The 26,725-nt window shown below is 36.8% G+C and overlaps 1 protein-coding gene across 2 annotated transcripts; it reads right to left on the bottom strand.

Annotated features, from left to right (window-relative positions):
• Positions 1 to 3,785: 3,785 nt before the first annotated feature.
• Positions 3,786 to 24,371, bottom strand: B4GALT6 (beta-1,4-galactosyltransferase 6; the record flags this gene model as incomplete). Of its 2 annotated transcripts, XM_084306915.1 has the most annotated exons (9): positions 3,786 to 3,933; positions 5,097 to 5,198; positions 6,191 to 6,313; positions 6,939 to 7,126; positions 8,381 to 8,497; positions 8,969 to 9,093; positions 12,726 to 12,839; positions 13,201 to 13,317; positions 24,257 to 24,371. In XM_084306915.1, 9 exons carry the CDS (start codon positions 24,369 to 24,371, stop codon positions 3,786 to 3,788), a joined length of 1,149 nt encoding a protein of 382 aa, XP_084163041.1. The 2 variants fall into 2 exon arrangements, with proteins under 2 accessions (XP_084163041.1, XP_084163042.1); XM_084306916.1 differs by lacking the exon at positions 13,201 to 13,317.
• Between the last annotated feature and the right edge of the window lie 2,354 nt (positions 24,372 to 26,725).

Below are 26,725 nucleotides of genomic sequence, written 5' to 3'. Positions count from 1 at the left end.
AAAATGCTGAGTCATTTAGCCCAGGAAAACAAAAACAAAAGCTGAAAGCTTATGAATACCAATAAAGGGAAAACAATTGGTTAGCCTAGAGCTCAATCCCACCACAGCCTGATTTATTTGATGGCCAAACTCCCTTTCATTTTGTTGTCCTTTTGAGGAATTATGTACTAGAAAAACGAGCCCTTTGTCTGCAAAGAAATCACAAAAGATACCTTTCCACGGAACCTCAGAATAAACAAGCCAACACAATCTTTAGAACATTATATTTCATAAAAGACAATGATAAAAAAGTACAAACATTTTCATGAACAACAACAACAACAAAAATATGATAGTACACAGGAAATTCCCAGCATTTGTTTCAGTGCATTTTTCATTAAGCCTAGCTTACATACCTCTACAAATAAAATAATCTTAAGTACACTTCCTCTTGCTGATAAGCAATGGGTGCTTTTAATATTTTTAAGTAACTGGCTCATTAGTAACTCATTACAACACAGTCATTAGTAAACATAATAGAAAAATAGACTGGCAAGATCCAAGAAAAAGGACATTTTGCACTTTCTTTTCAATATATTCTCTAGTTTGAAATGGATTTTATATTTTATATTCTCCTATTTAAATTTAAAATACAGAAATGGGCTTAAGAGTATCATGTATATTGACCAGATTTCAGTGTTAATAGTTTTGTAATATTTTTACTTTTTAATTTGCAAAACTTTCAGAATCTTGTAAAAATACTTTCTCTTTCTTCTCCCTCTAACTCCTTGAAGAGAATACGTCCTTAATTTGCCTGGTCAGCAAAACCATTAGCGAAAGCCAATGTGACCGGCTTCTCTCTATGTTTTACAAGAATTATGAAAATATCAAAAGGAATGTGCACAACTCTTAGTTCTGCACCACATTTATTTTGTTTGAAGGCACTGTCTATGTTAAAATTCACTAAAGAATACTACTGAGTTCAAGCAGGTAGCATACAAACACTATTTTGATGTAATTTAAGATAGTGACTTTTAAAGTTTCCCAACAAAGTGATCACAGTTATTTAGAGAGGAGTGTTAGTATTAATATTTCATAATATAACATCCATCACTTTGGGGCATCAAAATGTAAACTTTTTAAGAACTCAGCTATATGTCATAATCCATTCACATCCTGGTTTAAAATCAATTTTTTCCTAAGACCAGACATGATTAACAACTTGTAGCTGTAAAGTTATATTAGTTTAGCCACAGCATATGTGTAATATAGTATGTATATATATGTATGTATCTATACATATATATGCATTAGAATTTTTTCAAAATTGCACATCAATTTCACAGAATGCCTAACAAATGGGCACCAAATCATGCTTCAGAAAATGGTAAAGACCTACAGTACCAAAGGATGTTTAATAATCACAATTGTTAAACTGTAAGTGAACTTGTACTGAAAAACAGATATCACTTCAAAATTATATGAAGGATTAAAAAATTTATTCAACAGTTCTTGAAGAATTGTGTTACTGTTATGAAATAAGACCAATTTTATTTTGAAGATGTAGTTGTTCATACTTATTATCTCTATATGTATCTCTAATATGTAGTTGTACATACATATTATCTCTACCCTTATCCATATTCTTCAGAATATTCTGTACACCCAGTTATAGAAAAATATACCAGGAGGTGATCAAACCACTTAAGCATGCTTCTGAAGGATGTTCTGTTCACTTTATACTTTTTGTTATTTTCATTGCATCATTGCTAAATGATGCTATATTAACTGGCAGATTTTAGGGTAATTCCCATAAGGTTTAAAATATCCCTTTTCAGTTGTTCTCAACTACTTCCATTATATCTTATATTTCTATAAAATATTTGGGATGTCTACAACTAAGATTGTAACTTTACTTAAAAATGACTAAGGGCAAAATTTGCTGCTGGGACATCAAAGAGATAAAAGATGTTTATGGCAAACAAACTCAAATATACACAGCACCACACTATCTGTGGCAGCAACACATAGAAATGAGTTAGTATTCTTTGTCAACGCTATTACAGAACACTCTATGGATAAACAATCCTTATTATATACTGCTTTCCATTTTTAATGGGAGCAGGAGTCAGTCTTTGGTTCCTAAAGAGTTGAATAACTGTCACAAACAAAACAGTTTAGGAGATCTTGGTCAGTATTCTTTGTATTAACATAAAAAATAAATGATTCAGTCCTTTTCCTTAGTATTAACAAGGAATGTAAAAAAAAAGAAATAGGAAAAGATAATACTTAGAAGTGAGATAGTTATAGGTAGCTTAACATTACAAGCAAACAGAAAATAAGAAGATATGTTTCTTGTTTTAAGCTAAGGAGAGGCTAGTTACTCATACATTTAACACCACAAAAATAGAGAAACAGACAGGACCAATCCTTACTGGGACTGTGCAACCTCAATCTCATTCGAAGTCATAGACTTGAGGATACTTAGTGCATCATAAAAGCATTCAGCACTGTACCAGAATAGGCCCTTAAATAGCTATATTGATATATTATGGGTGGAATTTTAAAAAGCACTTGGGACTGGCCTACTTTCAGTTCCACTTATGCCATTGTAAGTGGAACAATTTGGCCCACATTGTGCTTCTGAAAATCCCACACTGCAAGCATTAGAACTATGTTTTATTATTTTCTTAAAAATCTAACTTTAATATTCTTCCAATGAAGATACATATTTGGCTCTTCTGATTTTGGAGGAATAAAAGTGCTGTTTACTAGGATTAAAAAAAAAAAAAAAAAAAAAAAAAAGAACAATACCGAAATACTGTATGCACCCAGACACATTGTTTTAGGCATTAAAATCCCTGACATTGACACTAGTGGCACACGCGGAAACAGTTAAGAGTTTGTGTAGATCATAATACGCAACAACTGCAAGATTTTCCATAATACACATGCAATATGTATATAAATATGATTTAGATGGCAGGCAGGGTATCATATAGTTTTGCTGGCAATAAATAAAATTAAAAGCTTTCTTTCAAGCAAGTATATATATGAAATTGATTCTTCTATATAGATATGCAGGAGGCCTAGAGCTCAAAACTAGTATAACAGTTTACAGTCATAGCTGGCCAACAATTAATATTTCCTTCATTTCACATAAGGTATAACCTTTTTTTTTAAGCATACTTACATTTTACACTTGTTCTTTCATGCTAATAAAAACATTCCAATAGAATTCAAACGAGAACGCACTCAAATACATACTGAAGCATATTGAGCAATTTAAAAGCAATGTACACACATTAATTTACATCACATATTTACAAAACACATTTTAAAAAGGAACAAAAGCATTCATTTAAATATGGAGAGGGAGGAGGGAAGAAGGGAGCGATTTAGTATTTAAAAAAAAAAACTTGGAAGAAGGATCTGTCTTACTTCCAGTGAAGCTACAAGTCTATTTTCTGCAATTTATTTAGTTGTGTGGTTATTATAGAGAATATGAAGGAGGAAGGCTTGAACAGTTGTCTCATGCTGTAAACATCTGAGTGGTGGCTGCTGGCTTTTCTTTCAGAAAAAATGCATGGTGCATACAATAATTTTATTTCTCATCCCAAATATGCATCATATCATCCAATGGTCAAAATCCCTAATTCTAAGCTGCTGTTTGTTGTGAGGGTTTTTTTTTGTTGTTGTTCTTGTTGTTTTTGTTTTGTTTTGTTTTACAGTGTCTATACTGTCTATTAGTATCTTCCAGTGTTAAAAGTTTGCTCCAGTAGGGTTGCTTTGTCATTCCATTTCCATCAATAGTCTCTAACAGGAGCAAGTTCTGGTATGAGATTAACAGTTATATTTTTATACAATCTACTGACAAGTATTTTAGGAGTATATATTAAATTGTTCAACCCATCAATATACTGACGTTCTCTGGAATACCTCAGAAGTTTATATCTGTAGAGGGAGTTGGAAGAAGAAAACATGAGAAAGATTTGCAAGAAACCATTCCATTGATGTTAGGCATGACACTGTAACAGTTCATTTTGAAACGCTACATTTTTTAAACCCTGAAAGTACCTCTCAGTCATTTGAAATTACTAAATTACCTACCTTAACTTTAAAAGCCACCCACTTTCACCAGGTTTTTTAATACAATTACATACAATACAATTACATTGTATGTACATGCACCTAAGTTCATCTTAAGTCTAGACAACAAGCTGGGCAATTTATATATATTCTTCTTGTGGATCCAATTTTTAAAGAACATTCATTTTTTTTTTTTTTTTCCCCTATAAAACTCACTATAGAGATAAGAGAAGATCTAGGTACTTTTGCAGTGTATCACCACACATGCAAAATGTCTGAAATTCATTTCATCCTTGAGATAACTGCATTTGCGAACATCCAAATTGGACTTGATTAAAAAGCAGTTTTCCCTCATGGGCTACTAATATATATATTAGTTTCATATCACATATTTACTACTGTCTACAGTGCACATCAGTTTTCTGCTTTATTCTCAACTGCTAAATAATGATGTTCTTCACATTACATTACAACAGTAGCTCATCTGCTGCATTCTGGTTGCTATTCTACTCTATCAACGTGTTTTGCATTTTTGTAGCAAAAGAAAGGCACCACAAAACTAAAATTTAGCTCAATATAATCAGGAAACAAGAAGATCTGTTTTCTCAGAAAATAATGAAATATGATGGAAGAATCAATCCTTGAGTAGTTCTAAAGTTGGTTTTCACAAAGGAGTCATTTTCCTCAGCTGTACTGCTTCCTTTTGCAAGATATTTAAGACTAGTGAAGCCCTCCCAGTGCTAATGCCCAAACTATTAAAGAATAGTAACTTTCTTCACCAAAGAGACCAAAGAGAATGACATTAATATCTTTTGACATACAAACCCTATCACTTTCATAATAAATAAATAAATAAATAAATAAATAAATAAATAAATAATGTTTAAGAAAATACAGAGTTTAGCCCTAAAGAGGGAGTAACACTTAGAAGCACTGACTGCTCATTTTATGCGCAGAAGATATACACATATATGAAAAATCTTTACATCTTTAGCTGTAGTGTTTGATTAGTTTTCAATTTTTCTTACCGTCCTAAAAACTGGACTTCACCTCTGTGATGATGAGGAATGGATTTGTACTTCCCTAAATCTCCCTCTGGTCTTGTTACATTGTATCCAGCATAATGAACCCTACAGTACAATAAATAAACAATTTTATAAAGAATATCATAGAATTATAGAATTATTCAGGTTGGAAAAGACCTTCAAGATCATCAAGCCCAATTGTTCAAATATGTTTTTATAAGTTACAACAAAAATTAAAATTACATAATAGATCTCTTAAAGCTAAGTCTTTGCATTTACTGACATTATCTCCAATAAAAACAAAAACAAAACTTCTAGTCTAATGACAGAGGTTGGACTCGATGATCTTGAGGTCTCTTCCAGCCTAGAAATTCTGTGATTATGTGTGATTCTGTGACAAATAAAGCTGACAAAACCAATAAAATGGGAAATATAAATTGTTATTTATTTAGTATTTCCTGCTTTATTGCAAAGCAGGATGAAAAGAAAAACAATTAAAATAGCAAGGAAAACAAATAACTACTTTAAAACATCTCTTTTTGAAGTCATGCTGACATCTGTTTTAAGAACTCTACTGGAATGTTTTACAATTGTTTACTGTGTGCAGTTAGTAATACAACAAACATTGCCATTCGTTATCCAGTTTGTGACTATCACTACAGTTACAAATTAAACTATCACTCAGACACTGCTCCTGTGATATTAAAGATTAAATAAATACGTGCTTGCTCTACAATCTGTAAAATGCTGTTCTATAATGCTAGCAGCAACAGAAATATAAATTAAAATTAAAAAGCAACATACAGAAGACTAGAGGAATTAGACTAAATATGCTTAATACTGTTATCTGTTGTTATATCTGTTATTGTGTTAAGAGACCTCTCTCTTAAAAGACTGTTAACTCTCCCCAGGCCAAAAGAGGTGAAGGAAGAATGAATGTCGTACTTACTCTTTTACACAGTATTTTCTGATATTACTAAACTGAATTCTTTAGAAATGACAGAATTTGTTCATTTAAAACAAAAAACGCTGAATTGCTCTCAAATGGTGGATATAAGAGAACAATAAGAAAGACTTAATAAGCACTGAACACTCACCTGTTCCAAAGATCATCATCTTCTCCACCCCATCCCCAAAAGGCATTAGGAAATCCATTGATCTTCTTGAATTGTTCCACTGTCAGTCCACTTACCCCACCAAAGAACTCATTGTATGGAAGACTGAAAACAAAAGACAAGTTTTGTATTATCTGGACTTAGGAAAGTAGCCTTCTCATTGAGCAACACCTTTCACTAAAACATAAAGAACTCTAAATTAAGGACAGATGTGGAATGTATCCATTAAGGGAAACTGGTTCACAGATAACAGGCATTAAGTAATACAAATGGAAGTTGAATAAAATATTTGCAGTAGTGTCTCATTTGCATGAAAGGTGCTCTTTAGACTGTAGCTCATGTTAGTATCATCACATGAAACATGTCTACCACATATTTAAGATGGCTGATTTAGACTCAAAGCTGAAAGAACTGTGAAGCAAAGCCTTCAAACTATTGTACTTTGACACTATTCAACTGGAAAAATTGCTCTTTATCCATTTGTAAAAAAAAAAAAAAATTAAAAAAATCAACAATTAGTAATGTATCAATTAATGTATATATTTTTAAATACATCTAAAATCCTGAAAATTTTGACAGCTAATTGGTTGCCAACCTGAAGCACAAACACACAGTTGTGCTTTCAATGCATTGCTATTGATCTGTCCAGCAAAACTGCTAGAAAGTTATACACTATTCAAGAATGTTTCTGAGTCTTTAAGAAAAAATGTGGATAAAGTTAGTTACTTACATGTACATGTATTTGTCCAGCTTTGCTGCAAAATGACGTGGCATTTCTCCACACCCATAATAATTACGGTCATTTTCAGGTAAGTGATCTACATCATGAAATATAATGCAGTCCCAGACAACATCCTTCATAGCCTCCTTGAAGCCAACATTAAAGAGCATTGCACGATTAAAAGGTTGTGTACCTGTCTTCAAACACAAAACAAAAAAGAAATTGTAAGAGTCAAGAAGAAAGAGACATAATTTCAACACTATGAGAAATACATCATCTTCCGCACTAAAAAAGTATTGGCAAAGATGTCTGTTATTCCTCTAGTTAAGCAGAGCAGTAGTTCTGATTAACACCAACCACATCAATTCTTATTTTGTGATTTAAAAGTCTAGGCAACCTTCTACCTTGCACAAAACTTAACAGCACTAGTAACTTACAGCACTAGATCAATACAGCATTATATTACCAGGTAAAGAAATACTGATATAAACTAAAAAGAAATATTTTGTTTCTTAAAACAGTTGACTGTTTAGTCAAGCTGTAATTGTTATGTTTTCGTAACATTTACATATATACATTAATGACAAGCATATATAAGAATTTCCAATTTCTTAGAAACTTCTATGAAGTTAAATTCAAATTATTTTTATTTCTAGCACAGTTTAAATCTCCACATTTCTATTTTGAACTAACAAGACAGTACAACTTACAAGACCTTTTGATATAGCAAATGCATTTTAAATAACTTTTTCATGACAATTTAGTGGATCTTTTTATTTGTTTTCTGGTATTTTTCACTTATGAAAATATCATATAAGATAAACCATGAAAAGTAAGTCCAGCAATTTCTTTGGGAGGTTATCTACTACAGCCAACAACAGTGCAAATTCCTCTGTTAATCTGAACTATTTTGTTCCTTCACTGTGACTTGCAGACATTTCTGGTTAGCTGTTTTTGTGTTTTATGTTGTTTGTTTGGTTGGTTGGTTTTGGTTTTTGTTTTTCCTACATAATCGTTCCTCTCTGTTTATGAAGAGTCTCTTAGTCTCTAGCTGGTACTAGCTGGTAATTTTTTAGGATCAACACCACCACTATATTTCATATATATGAACTGGATAGAACACACTTTAAAGTTACTGTCTTTGATTGGATTCCAGTGAACATGTGCTGTAAAATGTTTTTCCCTAAACAACCATTTCCAATTCTTATCCTTAAAATGTGTATTTGTTGTTGTTGTTGTTTTACCTTGAAAACTTATAAAGACAACAGATTCAAAGAGGCCATGTTATCACCCGTAAAATACCAGCCTGCATTTGAAAAAAGGACATAGCATAATCCTGGAAATGGAGCTGAACTCTCCTTTTTCACTCAAAGGCTTAGAAGGGCAGTGAAACAATTTTTAAATTTAAATTATAAATCCCAAAGAATCACTTTTCAAATAAGTGTTGTTACCTGTTCAACAACATAGAAGGCAAATTCCAGCCGCTGCTTCTGCAACATAGGTATCAGATGCCGGAAAAAAATTGGAAGATGCTCATGGCGATTCCGGAAAGGAATGAGGATTGCCACCTTCAAAAAATTATTTATAGCAAGCTATTATATTAACATTTTTAAATTGTGATGTTTTAATACAAATTAAGTCTTCTGTGGCTTATACAATCTTTTTAATTTTTACTTTAAAATTGGCTCAGTGTTCTACAACATGTCATTTCCACTAAGAAAGCAGCTTGGAATTTTGCTCAAGCAATTAAAAAAAAAAGAAGAAAAAGTTATTACGTAAAAGTTAAATATGATTTTCCTTTTATGATCATTTGTATTGCATTAAGCAATACAAACATTGGAAAAGTTTATGTCTACAAGGAAACCATTTCATGCTTTTCTACAAGCTCTAGTGTCTTCCTAAACACAGCACAATAGATACAATATAGTATACAAGATGTTATATAAATCTATAACAGTAAAAGGTTGAGTGCTTACAATTGTTAACTATTGTTGAATACAAATAGGAAAAAAAAAAAAAAAGGCAAAAAAATATCTCACCTTCCATCGTGGCTTACAGTCTTTTGGTTTCCAGTGTCCTCCTGGTTTAATGTCTAAGTCTTTTGAAAATAGCTGCTGAATTTCATCAAAACTAATTTCACTCATATTGACATCAATAAGGCCTCCTAAATAGAGGAAAAATTTATATTAATTAATTTCAATTAAGATCTAACTCTGAAAGATTTATCACAGGCAAATAGAATCAGGAAATTTGATTTACATTACAATATAGATTAAAAAAAATAAAAAAAAGAGAGAAAAAAATAACATCACACAATTCATAGAATCCTCTTAATGTTAAGCTTTTACAGAATTAATGTCAGTATTTCCCAATACAAAAATCCCTTCAATGAATCCCATAAGCAAAATGTTCATCTCAGAAGACAAAGAACAAGACAATTTCAGTTTTGTATCTCTTCTAAAAAAAAAAAAAAAGTCACCTTCTATTTCTACTTCTACTGTTAACAATTCCAATTCATCTGCACTACTAAACTGACATTCAAATTCTAGGTGTCTCTCTGCCTGCACTTCTTCTAAAAAGAATATGCACCTTCATTCTAAATATGCACCTACATTCTAAATCCAGCAATTTAAATTCTATATATTTATTTCATATGCAGACTTCACCCACTGACTGTATCAGACCAATTTATAGCAAGTGGACAGATTTGAGAATTACCACTGATAGAACTGATTAGCCCAACAGGAAAAATATTTGCAAATGGATACTGATCAAAGAGGATTTCAGCAAGATATTGAATACAGACTACAATATGGTAGCAAAAAAAATCAGGCTAGTACTTATTACAAGAAAATACTAGATCGTCAAATAAAGATTTTACAATAACTTTCTGACAGATACCATAAAACATTCTTTATTTTTTGTCTTTAAACTCAAGTATTTGGTAAAGGTTGAAATTTTAAGGACGATGAAATAAATTGTTACCATTTTCTCCCCTGCAACTACATGCAAGAGATCTTTTCATGGAAAGAAGGAAAACATTTTGTAATTGCTTGATGCTGTAATACTGAATTGACTAGCTACCTAGACTCTTTTGAAAGATTTAAATTTTTGGAAAATACAACAAATAACTGTTAGTTACAGTATCAAATCAATTTCGATTATCAAGAGACAGAGAAGCATCAAGAACCATGCAATTGAGTTAAAGAATCTAACAGAAAAAATAAAAATAAATATCAATTGTTACACCACAAAAGGAATCAAACAATACACAAAATACACAATGTGAAGTACGAAGATGTGAAGTACTAAGATCTTAGTCTTAGATGTGACCACTGGATGATGAGAAATATTTAAATGTAAAAAAAAAAAAAAATGTAGGAGCCAGGACTAATTAAACAATATTTAGAGAAGGCGGACACTTTTAATTTTATGGAACATGACTAAATTCTCTCCAGATTGCTTAAAAAGTATAGTAAACTATAGTAGATCCTGAAACACTGGTACTATCAAAGTACGCAGGAGAAGGGTGAACAGGTATCTGTAGTGTTTCATTGTCATTGGTGGGGAGTGCAGAAGAAGGAAAGATCTGCATTTAGTATTCACTACTTCCATTACTGTCAAGCTACAACAAAAGACAGATTTATTTATAAAACCTGAAAAGAAACAAAAAGAATAAAGCAAAGGAAGCAGAAAGCATTATGAAGAACAGAATCTGGACAAAAAAAAAAATAAAAATCAACAAATTAGGGATACGTATTGAAACCGAGTGAAATTAAATATATAAATGTATCTATGGATTGTTACTTTAGGAGAAATGAAACATTCACATACAAAACAGGATATACTTGGCCACGCTACAGTATGCATAAAGAGATTTTGATGGTTTCTAATGGATTGCATATTAATATGAGACAATAAACTGTAATGCAATTGCACAAAAATGGCAAATCTCATTCTGGAATACATTAACAGCTGTTGTATGAAAGACAGAGAAGGTAATTACTGGTTTGTTTTGTTGCCTTAGTCCTACCAGGGCTTTAGCTGGGTATGATGTTTCAAAAGGAAATCAAATTAGAGAAAGTCTATGGTACAAAATCAAGAATCACAAGAGTTTTAGAACTACGCAGTCTAGAAAGACTGAAAGAATTGGTTTATCTACCAATAAGAAGATCGACAAAAACTTTGTCTTTTCCTAAACACAATATTTTGTTATACAGACGGCAACCAACTCTTGTCCAAGCATCACAGAGAAGCACAAGGAAAAATCCAATGATTTTTTTGGATGTGGGGGGTAGGTAGAAGGAGGCAGAGGGGAGTAAATGCAGATTGAATATTAAGAAAATCTCAATCATTCACCTGATGGAACACTAGAATCTATAAGTTCTGGAGAACTTCCACTGAAAATTATTTGTTAAATACTAATATTTATTATAATTATTAATATTAAATTCTAATATTCATTATAATGGTTAAGGTACATTTAATCCCAGGGTATTGAGGTGATCATACTAAAGATCTGTATATTTCTTATAGCTCACTGAGAGCCACTACTTCTAATTGCAGTGACCTTTGCAAACTAGTATAAAATTGAGATGACCTTAACATAAGAGTTTTATTTCATATAGCTGAAACAACTCGTCTGCATTCCATTTACATGTCAAGCCAGTATTAAAATTATACTGATTCTGAATTACAGAAGATATGAAAAATTCTTTCATACTGCTTTTATGTTGAAGTAGAGGTATCTTGCTCCAGTTATGAAGTAGCGTAGCAGTGCTCAACCAGTGCATTGTAACCTGAAAGACTGAGTCATACAGAAGCCACTAGCTACTCATGTTTTAAGAGCACATGTACTTGGGACAAAATATGATTTTACCATTCTCATTCCAGGATACAAATTTTGCAAATTGAATTTAGTCATGTGAAGAAATATAGTTGACTTCTGTAACAACCATAGATGACTGGGTAGGTCAAAATATATGTGATTCAACAAGCTGTTTTCTTTGACCATCTCAGGACCATCTGCAACATTTCATTATATTAGATAACCTTGAAAGAAGTTCTATTTATAGAACTATACACAGATAGATATTAAAAAGTGACGCATGAAAACCAAAGGGTGGGATATATATCTCCTTGCTGAATGGTAACTTATCCAGTGAATTACTGTCTATTAAAAGTATAATTTTTCATTAAATTCAGCACAACACGGTACAAATGAAGAGATCTCTCAAAAAAGATGAAAAAGAGAGCAGTAATATGAAGGCAAATTCTGGTAGATTTCCGTACAGCCAATGAGGTTTATAGGAAGGATGGCAAAGTAGAATGGAAGTCTCTATTCTGGCAATTCCAAATACACTTCAGTGCAAACACATTTGCATTAGTGATTTAAGATTATGTGATAAAATTAGACTCATCAACAACTGACTTCCCTTATCCCTCCACTTCTGGACAGTAAACTAACACACAAGAGGAACAGTTTAGCGGAAGCTAGTACAGTTTTGAATTAACTAATTTGGCAGAATTCATCTGCCAGATTCCTTGAAAGTATCCCAAGAAATACTAATTTATACACATTTTTCAACTGGTACAATAACCATCCCTTTTCTTCAGTTACTGAGTTGATATTGTCAGAACTTTTTATTTGATTCCCAAAGCTGGGTAACTAAAATTCTTACTATTGAAATAATTTAGTTTTGTTACATACTTTTATTACTTTTTTAAAGTAATTACATTTTGTTTTAAGTACAATCCAATTTACCAGATAAACATTAATGTCAATTTAAAACTTACTCATGTAAGGCAGCTTCTCTGGACAAGCCTGGTAAGGAGAGTAAGTGAAGTTTTCTGGAAGATACATTGTTGTTTGAGCAACACAGTCACTAGAATTGTTTCCTTCAGGATAATCTTAAAAAGAAGAATTGACTTTTGTAAAAAACAAAGTTATCCACTGATTTTGTAACGTATCATCAGACAGGTGACAACGCTGACTTTGTAAGTAGCCAATTCCATGCAGCATGATTAAATAACTTTTTACCACATTAACAGTAATTCAATTAAGGTATCTTTGTTACAGCTATGACATTTTTCCTACTGAAGTGAACTGATATACAGTAACTCTTTGGTCTTCTCTCTAGTTACTGAAAAGTAGTGCTTGTGTCTCGGCTTTCATGATCGAGCTGTGTCTTTAAGGTTTGTTTTGTGTAGGTTTCCCCCCTGCATCCCAAAAAGCTCTTCTAAAATGAAATTAAAAAAGAAATATTCTTACCTGTTCCATTCAACGTAGTGTTTTTGTTAGTGTACAATCTGATCATGTGTCCTATTGTTTTTACATTTTCTTTCAACATGATACCACGAGCTTGCACCATAAAGAGATATGTGTTTGCTGATAAAACAAAAGGCAATTGAAATTTTGAATTAAAATAAGGTATTTCCAAATTATTCTAACATCTATTTATAACATGTTCAGTATTTACTACTCGGTCTGAATTCATGGCTAGTGAGCATTAATCCTCCAGAATGAAGAACCACAGAGTGAAATGTAACAGCAACAAAACGAGAATACTATAAACTCAGTCACAGGTCTATATAAAACTATAAAAAGTCAATATAAATTTTATATGACACCTTCATTTCTCTTTAGCTTACCAAAAGCATTTACCAGTACAGGGAATCAACTGCATTTACCAATAAAAATGTTCTCATATGGAGATGCTTATGCATCCATCTCTCATACATGCATAAATACATACATCAGAGAAACACTGGATAGAAAAAAAAAAATCCAGAAATTCCTTAGTCCCAGAGAACTGCCCCCAAAGAACTGTTAACTCACTAGTTAACACAACTTTCGATCAAAATGCACTGCTTTCAACCCCCAACAGCTGTTTCAGTATACAACTGCTACAAATCACTGCCAATCTTAAAGTATTAATGCTTGATAATGATGTGAAATATTTATTATAGGCATCAAGCACAAGTAAGTCAACATTCTGAGTAATTACAATACTCATAGCAACATTATGAAATATTCCTCTCTCTCAGCCCTTTATTCAAAGCTCCAAATCTGATTTCAAGACAACTCTCAGTCCTAAACAGAAAGAAAGTTGGAAGACTTTCTAACACTACAGAATAGCAGGTTTACAGAGACATAACATTAACTCCCATTTATCAGGTGTGGTGTGTTGACCTTGGCTGGCAGGTAAGCCCCTACCAGGGGCTCGCTCACTAACCCCCAGTGGGATGGGGAAAAAAATGGAAGGAGAAAAGCAAGGGAGTGGGAAAGCAAAACCTCATGGGTTAAGATTAAGACAGTTTAATAAAGTGAAGGGATTAAAAAATAAATAAATAAAAAATAAAAAAATGATGCAAAACCAGTAATGTTCTGTCAGCAACCACTACTTCAGGGTGAGGGGGACACAATTTTGTTGCTGAGCATGACATCATATAGTATGGAACCTCTCTTTGGTCACTATGGGTTCTCTGTCTCAGCTACATCCCCTCCCAACTTTTTACCCATCCCAAACTTACTTGCCTGGGGGTAGGACAGCATGGGAATCAGAAAAGGCCTAGATGCTGTACAAAAGCTGTTCGGTAACAGCTAAAACACTGGTGTTCAGCAACATCGTTTTGGTCACAAATCCAAAAGATAGCACCATATGAGCTGCTATGAAACAAAGTAACTCCACCCAAGCCAGACCCGGAACATCAGGATACATCCAACTTTGTTCTTTGCACAGTTTTAACCTGAATTAAAGTACAACCTGACTCACATCAGGGTGTATTTCTGCTATTAAGTCACCAACGCTTCTAGACAAACCACTTTTTGTTGCAAGTAGGAAACTGTTCACTTAAATGTATTTTGGGCAACAGGAAATAAAACAAAATAAAACAAAATAAAACAAAATCAATATAAGCTAGATCTACAACTCTGATAGATACAAGAATAGACAAGTCAATACTCTTCAAGAGTTCAAGACATTCAAACTTTTATTGAGCTCTGCCTTCAGAGGTGTCCATTCCCAGAATTATTCCCCAAAGTCAAATTACTGTTTTTCTCCACAGCAGTTATTGTGCAACCTTATACATCTTTATACAATGAAACACAGATTATGATTTTACAAGAGAAAAGATGTTTTCATACACCTATGACCACTGTCTGAACATAAGCAGCATGGTAATGTAGCATTAACTGCGACACCCATTTACTAAGCTGTGACAAAATTAAGAGCCTTTTTATAGGTATATATTAGACTATTAGACTCAGTATTGCATGCCCCCAGAGTTCTATGCTTAGACCTCTTTCAGACAGCCCATAAGTCATTTCACTAGCTTCTTCTTGATCCTTTTTTTTTTTTTTTTTTTTTCCCCCATTAGCACCACAACCTCAAGCTTCCTAAGAATATCACCTTTCCTAACAGTAATGCTCGGTGCTTTCCCTTCTACTTACATGTTCATTAGCCTTGGGATTTATTTTTATTTTTTCTGGCTGCTATCAAACCCATCGAGCGCATGCACTTCAGCTGTTATACAGAGATATCACAGAATCACAGAATTTCTAGGTTGGAAGAGACCTCAAGGTCATCGAGTCCAACCTCCAACCTAACGCTAACGGCCCTCCACTAAACCATATCCCTAAGCTCTGTCACTTATTAGACAAACAGTGACAGAAATTATGGACACTTTGTAGTCAGCAAGCATATTCTCCAGTATTGCTCCTGTTTGAAAGGAAATATTTGCTCCAGAAGTCAATGGAAGGAATATTTTCCTAACAGACTACTGCTGCAGTTTTAGGAACCTGACACAGTACTAAGGACAGAACTAAGACTAAGACCTTCAAACAAGTCCACAGAAAAGTTAAGAGGGCCAATAATTGCCCTCAGTTCCTATAGAAACTTTATGCTAGACCAGATGAGAAGGCAGACATAAACCTTGACAGAACAGATTTTCTGCAAAATCACCTATATCTCCCCTTTTTGAAAGCCTGTTTATGAAGGAGAACTTGCTGCTTCTGCAGAAAAGGAGAAAAATGAGAACAAACATATCAGACCTTTGTGACAGACAAAGCTAGAAAAGATATTTCTCTAAAAAATAGGTGTCACAAACAGATAGGATCCAAAAAAACAACCAGGCAAAGCCTGCTGCCACCTTGTCCTAAACTGCACTTGCTAATAGGAAGATCTAACCTTGCCATGTTTGAATCAAGCTATTCTTGGAGTCTATGCCAATTCAACACCTCATCTTCCCGGCCAATCCATTTGCCAAATCACCATAAACTTCCACCCAAATACATAAACACAATGCAGTATCTTCCTTTCTATGCACTTACTCTACACATTTTGTAGCAGCTGCTTGAGAGTCTACCGCAAATAAAGATAACACTTTACTTGAAAGATAATACTCCAGCAGTTGTTCTTTATACCAGAGAACTCCTTGCAACAAATCTGGGCAGGGCCCATAGTTTCCACTATCAAATTAATGATCACACTTAATCTTCCAGAACTGTAACCTCTCCCTCACACCCTCATGTGACAGGAGGTTCTTCTATTGAAAAATAAATATTGTGTGTCAATGTATCTTTCATAATTCGGTCCTTCTGATTGGCATAGCTGGTCTGCAACAGACAACAACACCTTATCTTAGCATAATATCCCAGCTGTCTCTCTTTTATGCTAATCTATTCATAGATGCACTAGAGCACAAAGCAAAAGAAAACCTACGCAGTATCCAGCCTCAAAACTGATAAAGCACCGCACCTTGCCACTGCCTGACTGACTTTATAATCTATTACTGTTCAACAGCTGCTCAAGTGATGGCAGATGCTTGAGTTGCCAATTAATTACTTTAGAAGCTAAGAGCATCATGTGAAATCAAAGATATTAACTTAGTCGTAAAAATAAATCTGCTCTATTAGCACAGGTTTGTCAGCAAAGGCCTGTGTAAAAGAGCATTGCATAAAAGAGCATTACGTGTCAGATCACCCAGCTGTGACAGCAAAGCATTCCAGATAAACTACAACAGCAAGAAATGTCAGAGAAAATTAAGTCTTTCCTGCAAGCATGTTAAGAGAACAAGACCGAGAGCAGAATACCGAGGACTACAGTTTGGGAACTTCCACGGCAATCCTCTTTTCAATTGCCAGTAGTACTTGAATATGGGTTATCTCCCTGAGCTTGGCACAGGCTTCCAGAAACACTGCCTTTGTTGTCATGAAGATTTCCTTCAGCTATTATCTTGCTGCATTTGTACCAATCACCATGCCTGTTACCATGAAATACGATGCACATAACAGGAAGTAAAATTTTCAGTTTTAATCAAACAAAACACAATGTAACCACTCACAACTAGTTTTCTTCATATTCTCCTTATTTCACTGCACATGGTCCATAGTAAACAAGAAACTGCACTCCTAACTCAAGAAATGTATAGAACCCAGGCTGTCACATAATGTGCATGGTTATGAGAAGTGCAGTGCCCATATAGGATGCCTTGGAATAAATACTGTACAAAATGCTCCACCTAATCTCAAGTGTGAGCAAGAACTCATACCTAGTTCAGATAAAGATTTCACTGACAATTGATCCAGACCTACATCAGTGATCAGAGATGCACCTCCACAGGTCAGTCATCAGAAGTCCTGGGCTAATGACTGACATTCTGAAGAACAGAAGGAAGAAGATAGCGCCGCGATTATTTCAGCAAGACAGTCAGAAAAGCATTAATGAGACCACAGACTATGACTTTTAAGATACCAAAGAGTAAAAGATGAACAGACTTGGAGATTACACATTTCATTTTGAAATCATAAACTTTATCATAAAATAATAAAAAAGCCTTATTTCAAGTACAATTCCACAGTAATAAAAAAAAAGTTAACACTCAATACTTAAAATACAAGAAGGTTACGAACAGAGCAACCCCAACAACATTATACACTCATCTTCAGGAAAAAAAAAATATATTGAAAAGCTCAGATGGGGATATTTTATAGAGAATCCAGGAACACTGCAAAAATTAAAATGTTATAGACACTGCTTTATGGAAACAAGTCTTGCCAAATGGCCTTTTCCTCCAAAGTTACAGATTTGCTAGTCAACACCTGTTTTCATAGGGCTTCCAAAAAGCACATTCAATACACTGAAAAAAAAAAAAAAAAAAAAAAAAAAAAAGAGAGATTGATTCAAACTGCTTAACAGAAAGATCTCAACTAGTAATGGTAAATGGGAAATCATTTCACAGCTTTCTAGAACAAGTCTCATGTGGATCTCTTCTCATCTCAAGGTTCAGATTAAATTCTAAACAGTAATCTAAATACATAGTAAGGAGAATTCAATTTAAGATGGCTTCTAAAACATCACAGTCAAGAATTGAGGTGCTAGGAATATTTTTTACAAATAGAGACTTTAAAGCAGATTTAATAAATAACTAAGCAGATTTAATAAATAACTTTGCAGTAAAGGAGAATAACCAAAGCAAGCTAAGACTGATGGAAACTAGTTCCCGTCTGCAAACTGAAATCTACAGAGAGCATAGATAAATTCTAGAGAAGTGTTCAACTTAGACTAAATAATTCATAAGATTTTATTTATTGTTATGTTTGTTGCTAATCAGAAGTTTTTGAAGCACATGAAACAATCAGAAAAATGCAAAAATGTGTATGCTTTGAAACCATTTTTTGACTTGATTTATTGCTGAATCTTTAAAACCAATTTTGCATAATTTGCAGTTTAACAATAACTCCAAACTTATTTCATGGGCATGGGGAGACTGCTTTTGAGTCTGTGTATGAATACCTCCTTGTAGGGAACACGTATTAGAAAGGTGCAGATCACTTCAATCTGTTGGAAATATGAATAACTACAGATGTGTCTGGAGGTTAATAGGGATCATTCAGACAGTGCAGATGGACAAATCTGTATTGGCTATAACAGAGAGGCTTCAAATTAGTTTTAGTGGCAGTGTTTTTTCAATACTCCAGACAATGTCTGCATACTCACTGCCACAAAGAATATGCCTAATTGGTGAGTCCTCTGGCTGTGAGGGATTGAATAGCTGTCAGTTTAACCACTAATCAGAGCCAGTAAGAGGAAATCTCATTGGTCAAGTCTCCACTTATGGGTGAAGAACGAACAATAATTAAGCTTTCTCTAGCAATATTTTAAGTGTGACACTGTGACACCTGATATAATCTTCAACACAACTTCTAACATATTTGATATACAGTTGGACTCAATGATCCTCGTGGTTCCCTTCCAACTCAGGATACTCTGTTCTGTTGTTCTACCTACTCTCCAATCTCATCCTATTAGCCAATTATGCAGCAAGTCAAAAATAATTCAATAGCTAATTCTGAAATAATTTATTCCAGATGAAGCCTTTGATAACAGATGGACCTAAGTAAAGCCAAAAATAGCTTCCAACCATGTTTGTAGCACAGGCATTTTCCTGCAGAAAGAATGAAGCAAAGGGATAGAAAAGTTTCACTCATTCAAGAAACTTGTAAGAGACCCGCAAGAAGGATTTCCTAGAAAGCAGTAAAAGGAGCCAGCAGAAAAAAAAAAAAAAAAAAAAAAAAAAAAGAAATGCGAACATCTACCACATCCTGCAACACCCATCATCCATTTATCAGATGACACTTTCACACAGCATAGAGAAGACAAACAAAGGATTTATTCTGTTTTAAACAGACTAGCTGTATTATTCCTGTTTCAGTGCAGCCCTTGAGCTGTATTAAACTTACTGCCTTGAAGACACACACTCTATTAAAAAAAAAAAAAAAGTCAGACTCATCTGTGCATCATTGTAGCAAACACAATCAACAGCATGCTGCCCTGTATTAGAAACAACATCATAGCCCCAAGTTCAAGAGCAGCAATTCTCCTCTATCCAGCTACTTGTGAAAACCATATTTAGGTATTCCAGCTACTTTGGGGATTCCAATAAAAGAAAGATATTAACATATCCGAGCAAGTCCAGGGGAAAGCGCGTGATTTACAAGAAGAAAATGAAAGAAATAGGTTTGTTCAGTTGTAAGTAGAAATGGCTATGGGGAGAGTGATTTTTTTGTTGTCTTAAGCTCTGTAGTGGAAATGCATACAGAAGATGAAACTGAACACTTCTTGGAGCTACACAGAGAAGAGAGAAAAGACAATGAACGCAAGACACGAGATGGGAAATTCCAGTTATGTGTTACAATTTTCTCTGTGTTTTTAAACATGGGAAAAAGTTGCCCAGAGGTAGTGCAGAATCTCCATTCCTAGAGATATGCAAAACTCAACTGGACATGGTCCTGAGCAACCTGATATAATAGGATCTGCTTTCAGCAGGAGGTTGGATCAGATGACTTCCAGAGGTCCCTGCTGATCTAAATTGTTCTGTGATCAAACAGAAAGAAACAGAAAGCTTTTGGAAACATCAGGGGAAAAAAAAAAAAAAAAAAAGATGTCGGGAAAAAGAACATTAGCACAGAGGCTGTACCCATATCTATGGGCTGTGCACCTGGAAGCACCGGCTACTAATTATCTTGCGGAAAGCATTTTCAGCTCTTTCCTCCATTTCTGCTTAAGTTCAGAAGGAGTGATATAATCTTTTCCTACTAGAAAAATGATTTCCTAATACAGAATAGGAGAAAAAAAAATGATATCAAATGTGATATCAATTTCACAATATCAAATTTGTGAGCTGAAACTGATGGAGATGTTTTGAAGTTCCACCTAGCCAGCACAGCTGCCCCTCGGTTAGGATTGCCAGAGAAGGCATAAGGTTTCAATAAGATAAGCAGAAGACCAGGAAAGAGAAAACAGTAGCTGTTTTTTTTATCCTCAGTCTCATTCCATTGTGCAGGACTTCTGGTTACTGATGCCAAAACCAGACTGCATCTTCCCTGATCCCTGCACTGCTCCCAAACCAGTCCTCACAAGCACTACCATGTGCACTTGGCCAAGCAAGACTGCAGTTCACTACCATATTGAGAGCTGTAAGGTGCTGGTAAAAGTCCTCTGCTGGAGCCAGACAGAAAAAATAACCCAGATTGTTTTTTGAAACCAGTTATACTGTCCAGCATGATTTCAGTTATGATGCTGATAGAAATATTGAAGAGCCTACTAAGAAAAAAAAGTCTTTGGGAATTCTCAGATTGCCTTGGCAGTGAAATAAGATCAGTAAATGCTCTCTCTTAATGCTCTTACCACAGCCTTCCAACTTTGTCCAGTTCTCCTCATCTTTGGGGACACTCCATGATGTAAATGTGAAGCTAAATGTGTTTTCAATAGCTGTCAGCACCACCACACATTGACTATTAAAGATGCTTTTATCTGTATTGGTATCTGCAACACTGAATAAGAATCAATTGTTGCCAAAGATTCCAGCTCTCAGGTAGGTTCCTCAGACTCTACCTGCAATATGTAGAGATAATTGGAACTTCCAAGGAAGTTTCAGAATCACATGCCATCTTCATTAATTAATTCAAAATCAGTGTCTTCAGCTTGTATCTTCTATTTCAAGTACTGGAGAAGGAGCACCAGATGAACACTGTCAGAAAAATGGTCCTTCTGTCAAAGCGATGCTTCCTTCCATCAGATACATGAGACTAATGCACAGAAGTCTCATTTACACATTAAAATGAAATTTTTAAACATTTAGATTTTTTTCTACCGTTTCATTTTGCTACCTAATCCTTCTAGTTGTTTGTTTGTTTTTAAACATCTATTCAGAAAAAGTAGTTTTCTTCTCTAATCAGCACTCACATATCAATCTGCATTAGTGTTCAAGCTCCTCTGACTACCAAAACAAGAGAGGCGGTGCTGAGGTAAGGTTGCAGCCATCTCTACCCCACCCTATCTTCTGTTCTTGGGGAAGTGGGGAAAGGAGGTGCAGGAAAAACATAGCACATGAATTCTTCTCAACCACATAAGCCCTGTATTATATTATGTGGAATATTATATGCCTTAGTCTCAAAACCAAAACCCTGGACTTTGAATGCTTTTCCTCCCCCATATTCTGAAATACACAGGATAACAGACGTTCCTATTTCCCAAAGAACTAATGTTCTGTGAACCTTCTACAAAAAAAAAAAAAAAAAAAAAAAAAAAAAGAGAAGTGACATACATATAATTACTGTGCAAATATTTACAATTTAGAAATAATTAAAAACATTAAAATAAGCACTTGAGATTTTTCCCTCTAAACAAATTAGCAGTATTTCAAATTCACAAAACCTGCAGTTTCATTACAAAATGCAGCAATACTGTCTTCTAATGGGCATGAAAGACAGAGACAATGTGCTAGCCTCTCTGAAAACTCTCATAGCACTAAGGACTTCCTTGTGCAGACATCTCTCTTTGATAAGCCAAGAACTGCGTGCTAGGAGGGAACTCCACCCCACCAGCCCAGTAAGAATTCAAATTTTCACTCCATTTTGGCATTTCAGGAAATCATTCTGCACCATAACCCACTTATACTTCTTCTCCCACTTTCCAGCATACCGCTGACCTACACAATTCCCCTCCAAGAAAATTGCCAGGGTGGCTGTTGGGTTTTATTTTAGGACAGTATTTGATCTTCTTTCTCTCTATTGTACACAGTAACATTTCCAGGAGCAAATTCCTGGGAAACCATCACGTCTGCAAGTTGACACACTTAGATCAGCAGCATAAGATTTCCTATTGCCCTTTCCTTTACCATTTTATATGTTCACTACCCCAGTAAGACCGGCACAGGACAGCAGCATTCTGAACTGTATTTGAGAAGTATCAGAGACAAAATGTTGTAGGGTTTTTATTTGTTTAAGCTGGATTAGTTCACAACAACTGCATACACAGGGCAGCACGCCATTGAACAGGAGCTGGAACGAGCTGTAATCTCACAAACTTATCTAACTACTGAAGGTTTTTGTATTGTAAAACTACAGCTTGAAAGGGCTGACTGCAGTATATACATCTCAGATAGCAAGAGAGACCAGTTTAGGTGAGTATGGTGTGTTTTGTTTTTAAATGTTCGTCAGGCCCAAGTAACCGACCCCAAGAATTCTGTTGGTGCATTCTGTTGTTTTCATTTCTCTGCTGGTACAAAGAAAACTGAACAAACATCTAACTCAATAGCAAAATGAAGTCAGTTAAGAGAGTCTAGTTATTAGAGACTCTGACTCTGAACAAGGTCCTGTGCAAATGCTGCTAAGACAATATCCAGTGAAGAAGAAACATTTAAATGATTCTGCAGTAAAACTCCAGCTACACTTATTATGTGTGTTAATAGTTCTATTATAAAAACGTGGAAATGGCACTTTGCTTTCTAAACCATAAGCCAAGTGGTTGTATTTACAGTCTATTATGATATTACACGAGTGTCTTGGAGAACTAAGATGTCTAAATGGACCCTAGCAGCATCATTCCATCACAGGAATGAATTAGGTAAGTATGGGTGAAGTAGCTGCACCCTGAAGTGGTTTAAAAGCTACACAGATTATGAACCTGAGGAAGCTAAACAGCAGTCAGCAGGAAACAATTACTGCAGGGATTCAGACACCTAAGCAGTGTGGACAGACATTTCGTTGCAATGACTGCAGATAGGAGTTTTAAGCGCTGAGGCAATACAGTGAGATGGCTACACAGATACTTTGGGAGTCAGAAGTGCCGGAGAAAGTGTCAACATTCCTTGGGAAAAAGGGCAAGCACAGCCTAGCCAACAGACACACAACACAGTGAAATATGGAGCACCACACAGATTATCTCAGGGCGAACGCTGACTTGTCCTGAAAGGCTCATTCAGTGAGAAAAAGCCCGATGCCCTCCCAGAAACAACATACGAGTGACCTAAGCAAACAGCACGTTGACTAGTGCTTTGTGATGTGTGTTTTTTAAAACCCGGCCCAGGCTCGCAGTTACCCTATGCAGCATTTCTTACGCAGCTCGTCTCCCCGCTCGCTGCAGCGCTTTCAGAAGCGGGGAAGCCTGCGAGGAGAGACCCGTCCCGGTGACAGACGAACACGACAAGTATTCTGACCCACTCCCAGCTGCCATCCACGCCTGCTTTATTACCACGGCACCGACCTACCTCTCGCCGGCAGCTGAACCTTCTAGAGCGCTGGGAGCCGGCAGAACAAAGATGCCAGGCGAACACCGGCCGGCAGCGCCCCGCTGGCCGCTCGCAGCCCTCAGCAGCGGGGGGGGCGGGCACGGGAGGGGCCGGGGCAGGCGGCTGGGGGTGCCTGGGGGTGCCCAGGGGGTGCCCAGGGGATGCTGAGGGGTCGCGGATCCCCCCCCCAACCTCCCCCTCCCGCCTCATCCCCTCAGAGGGGAGCACCCCCCCTCCCCCCCCCCAGGACTCACCGATGCCGGGGGCCACATAGATGAAGTAGAGGCAGGAGGAGGAGAAGGAGAAGAAGAAGATGAAGGCGAGCATGGAGCGATTGGAGACCCGCAGCGCCTTGCGGAGCACGGGCATCCTTCCTCCCTCCCTCCCTCCCTCCCTTGGGCACAGCCGGCCGCCCCCTCCGCCTCCCCGCCAGCGGGGGACGGTGCCCAGGAGGAGGAGGAGGAGGAAGAGGAGGAAGAGGAGGAAGGGCAGCGGCCCTTTGCGGCCGGCTCGGCCGCCCCCGCCTTGGCGCTGCGCCTCCGCTGCCGAGCAGGTGGCAGCCGGAGCCGCCGCCGCCGCCTCCTCCCTCCCCCCCTCCCCTCTTTTACCCCGGCCCTAGCGCTGCCAAGGGGCTCGGGGGCCGCTCACGCCGCCGGGCGCCGCGGCCGCCCGCTGTCCCCTGACGGGCAGCAGCGGCGGCAGCAGCATCCCCGCTGCGGGCGGGCACCGCGCCCCGCCCCGCCCCGCGCCGCCCCGCCCCGCCCCGCCCCGCAGAGCCGCGGCTACTGCGGCGGTTGGAGCGTGCGCGAGCCCCGGCGCGGCAGCAGCAGCAGCAGCAGCAGCAGCAGCAGACTGCAGAGCGGAGGGGGGCCGGGAGGGCGCCGGCAGTACTGCTGCTACTGCTGCTACTACTGCTACTGATGCTACTACTGCTACTGCTGCTACTGCTGCTACTGCTGCTGCTGCTACTGCGGCTGCTGCCCAATGGGGAGGCAGGGAGATGCCAAACCCGCCCTCCCCATTGGCTGGCGCGGGGCTGCGGGATGGGGGCCGCCAGGGTACCCCCACACACACGCACCATTCGTCACGTGGCGGCGCGGCGGGAAAAGCCGTTGGGGCTTGAGGGGGCTGTGAGGGGATGGCGGCGGTGGAGGGGGTGCCCGGCGAGGCGGGCGGCACCTTCGCCCTGCCCCTCCGGCTCGGCCCGGCGTGCCCGAGCGCCCCTGAGGCGGCAGCAGCGTCGGGTTCCACGGGAATCCGTCTCTGTGTCGTTGAAATATGTTCCGTTTCTTCAGGCAAAAAGCACAGAAATAGGGAATGAACCCCCTTCCAAGTACAATTTTGCCTCAGTCACTGTACTCGCACTATGGTTTTTACGCAACAGGCCTTGCTGATAACTTCATTTTGTTTTAGATGTGTCAAGACAGTCATTTTGTTCACCCACCACCTCTCATGGCCACCTGGATTTTATCCTTCAGACTGTAGGGACAACCTTATCGCTTCCTCCATTTCAGTCACAAGCAAACCGCTTCCAAACACTTTGCAGTGTTCCATATGAGTATTTTTGTATCATATGTATAAAAACCAGAAGTCAAGACATGAACATCACCACTAGAAATATGAAGTTATTGGTTAATCAGTGAAATAATGATGCAGATAGGTGATAGTAATAAGAAACCAAATATTGACTTAAAACACCTTTGTTATACAGCCAAAAGACGCTACTCTATCCTCCAGCATTGCTAGATGTCGAAAGGGGACATTTCTCTGTGCAGTAGGATACAGTATGCACAGTAACAATTTGTAGCCACAGAGGAATTTCCTGATTGTCCCTCTGATGCAGAGCAGAGACACAGGAATTTCCCAGTAAGTGTTTCCATAAGAGAGAGAGGAATCTGCTCCATCAGCCCTGAAACAGACTTGTCAGTAATATTCTGATGAATGTTATTGTGATGGGTATTGGATAGATGGATAGATTGGGTGATTCTTTTTGTCACTAAATTGTTTCTGAAATGCCAGTAGCAGCTGTGCAATTGATTTATGCCATTGTTTTATTGAGCAGGGTATAAAACAACACTGAACTATATACGCATGGTTTAAATTTGAAGCTTCAGCTGGCTGTAATATAGAGGGTCCCTGTGGGCATGAACTTAGTTTTATGAAGAAAAAACATTGTATCTTTATGTGTTGTTACTGTCTCACATTAAAGTAGAATCTATTTTAGACGCATTATTACTTGTCATGCTTTTCTGTTATTGTACTTCTGTGTTTTATTTTATATATATATATTGTTTTAGAAGATCTTTTTCTATTCTGTAAACATAGAGAAGGGCAGTAGAATATCAGTACAATGACAACTCGCAGAATCCCAAATCTTGTCAGAGACAAGAGTGAGTTTTATACTACTTGAAATATTAAGATTAACCCTAACTTTTGTGTGGAGGAACATCAAGTGGTGCTGTGCGAATCATTGGCTTTGCATAACTAAAAGCAAGTGACATGTCTTCAGCTCAACCGTATTACTGGTGTTTTAACTGTTTAGACCACTAGGAACAATTTACAAGACTTTAAATGCTACTGTAATGAGCTTGAGAAAACCTGTGGAATAATAACTTAAATGTGTAGAGATATATGTGGAAGAATGTCAAAATGGAAGTTCAGGAGATGGATGTATCATGTTTAATTGAATCTCCAGCAGCAGAACGCTGCAGGAGCAGCAGCAT

The sequence above is a fragment of the Netta rufina genome, assembly GCF_964035555.1.
Source record: "Netta rufina genome assembly, chromosome: 2".
In the NCBI taxonomy this organism is placed as follows: domain Eukaryota; kingdom Metazoa; phylum Chordata; class Aves; order Anseriformes; family Anatidae; genus Netta; species Netta rufina.
Note: the sequence above shows the minus strand (reverse complement) of the source record. Positions and strands in the feature narration are given on the sequence as shown.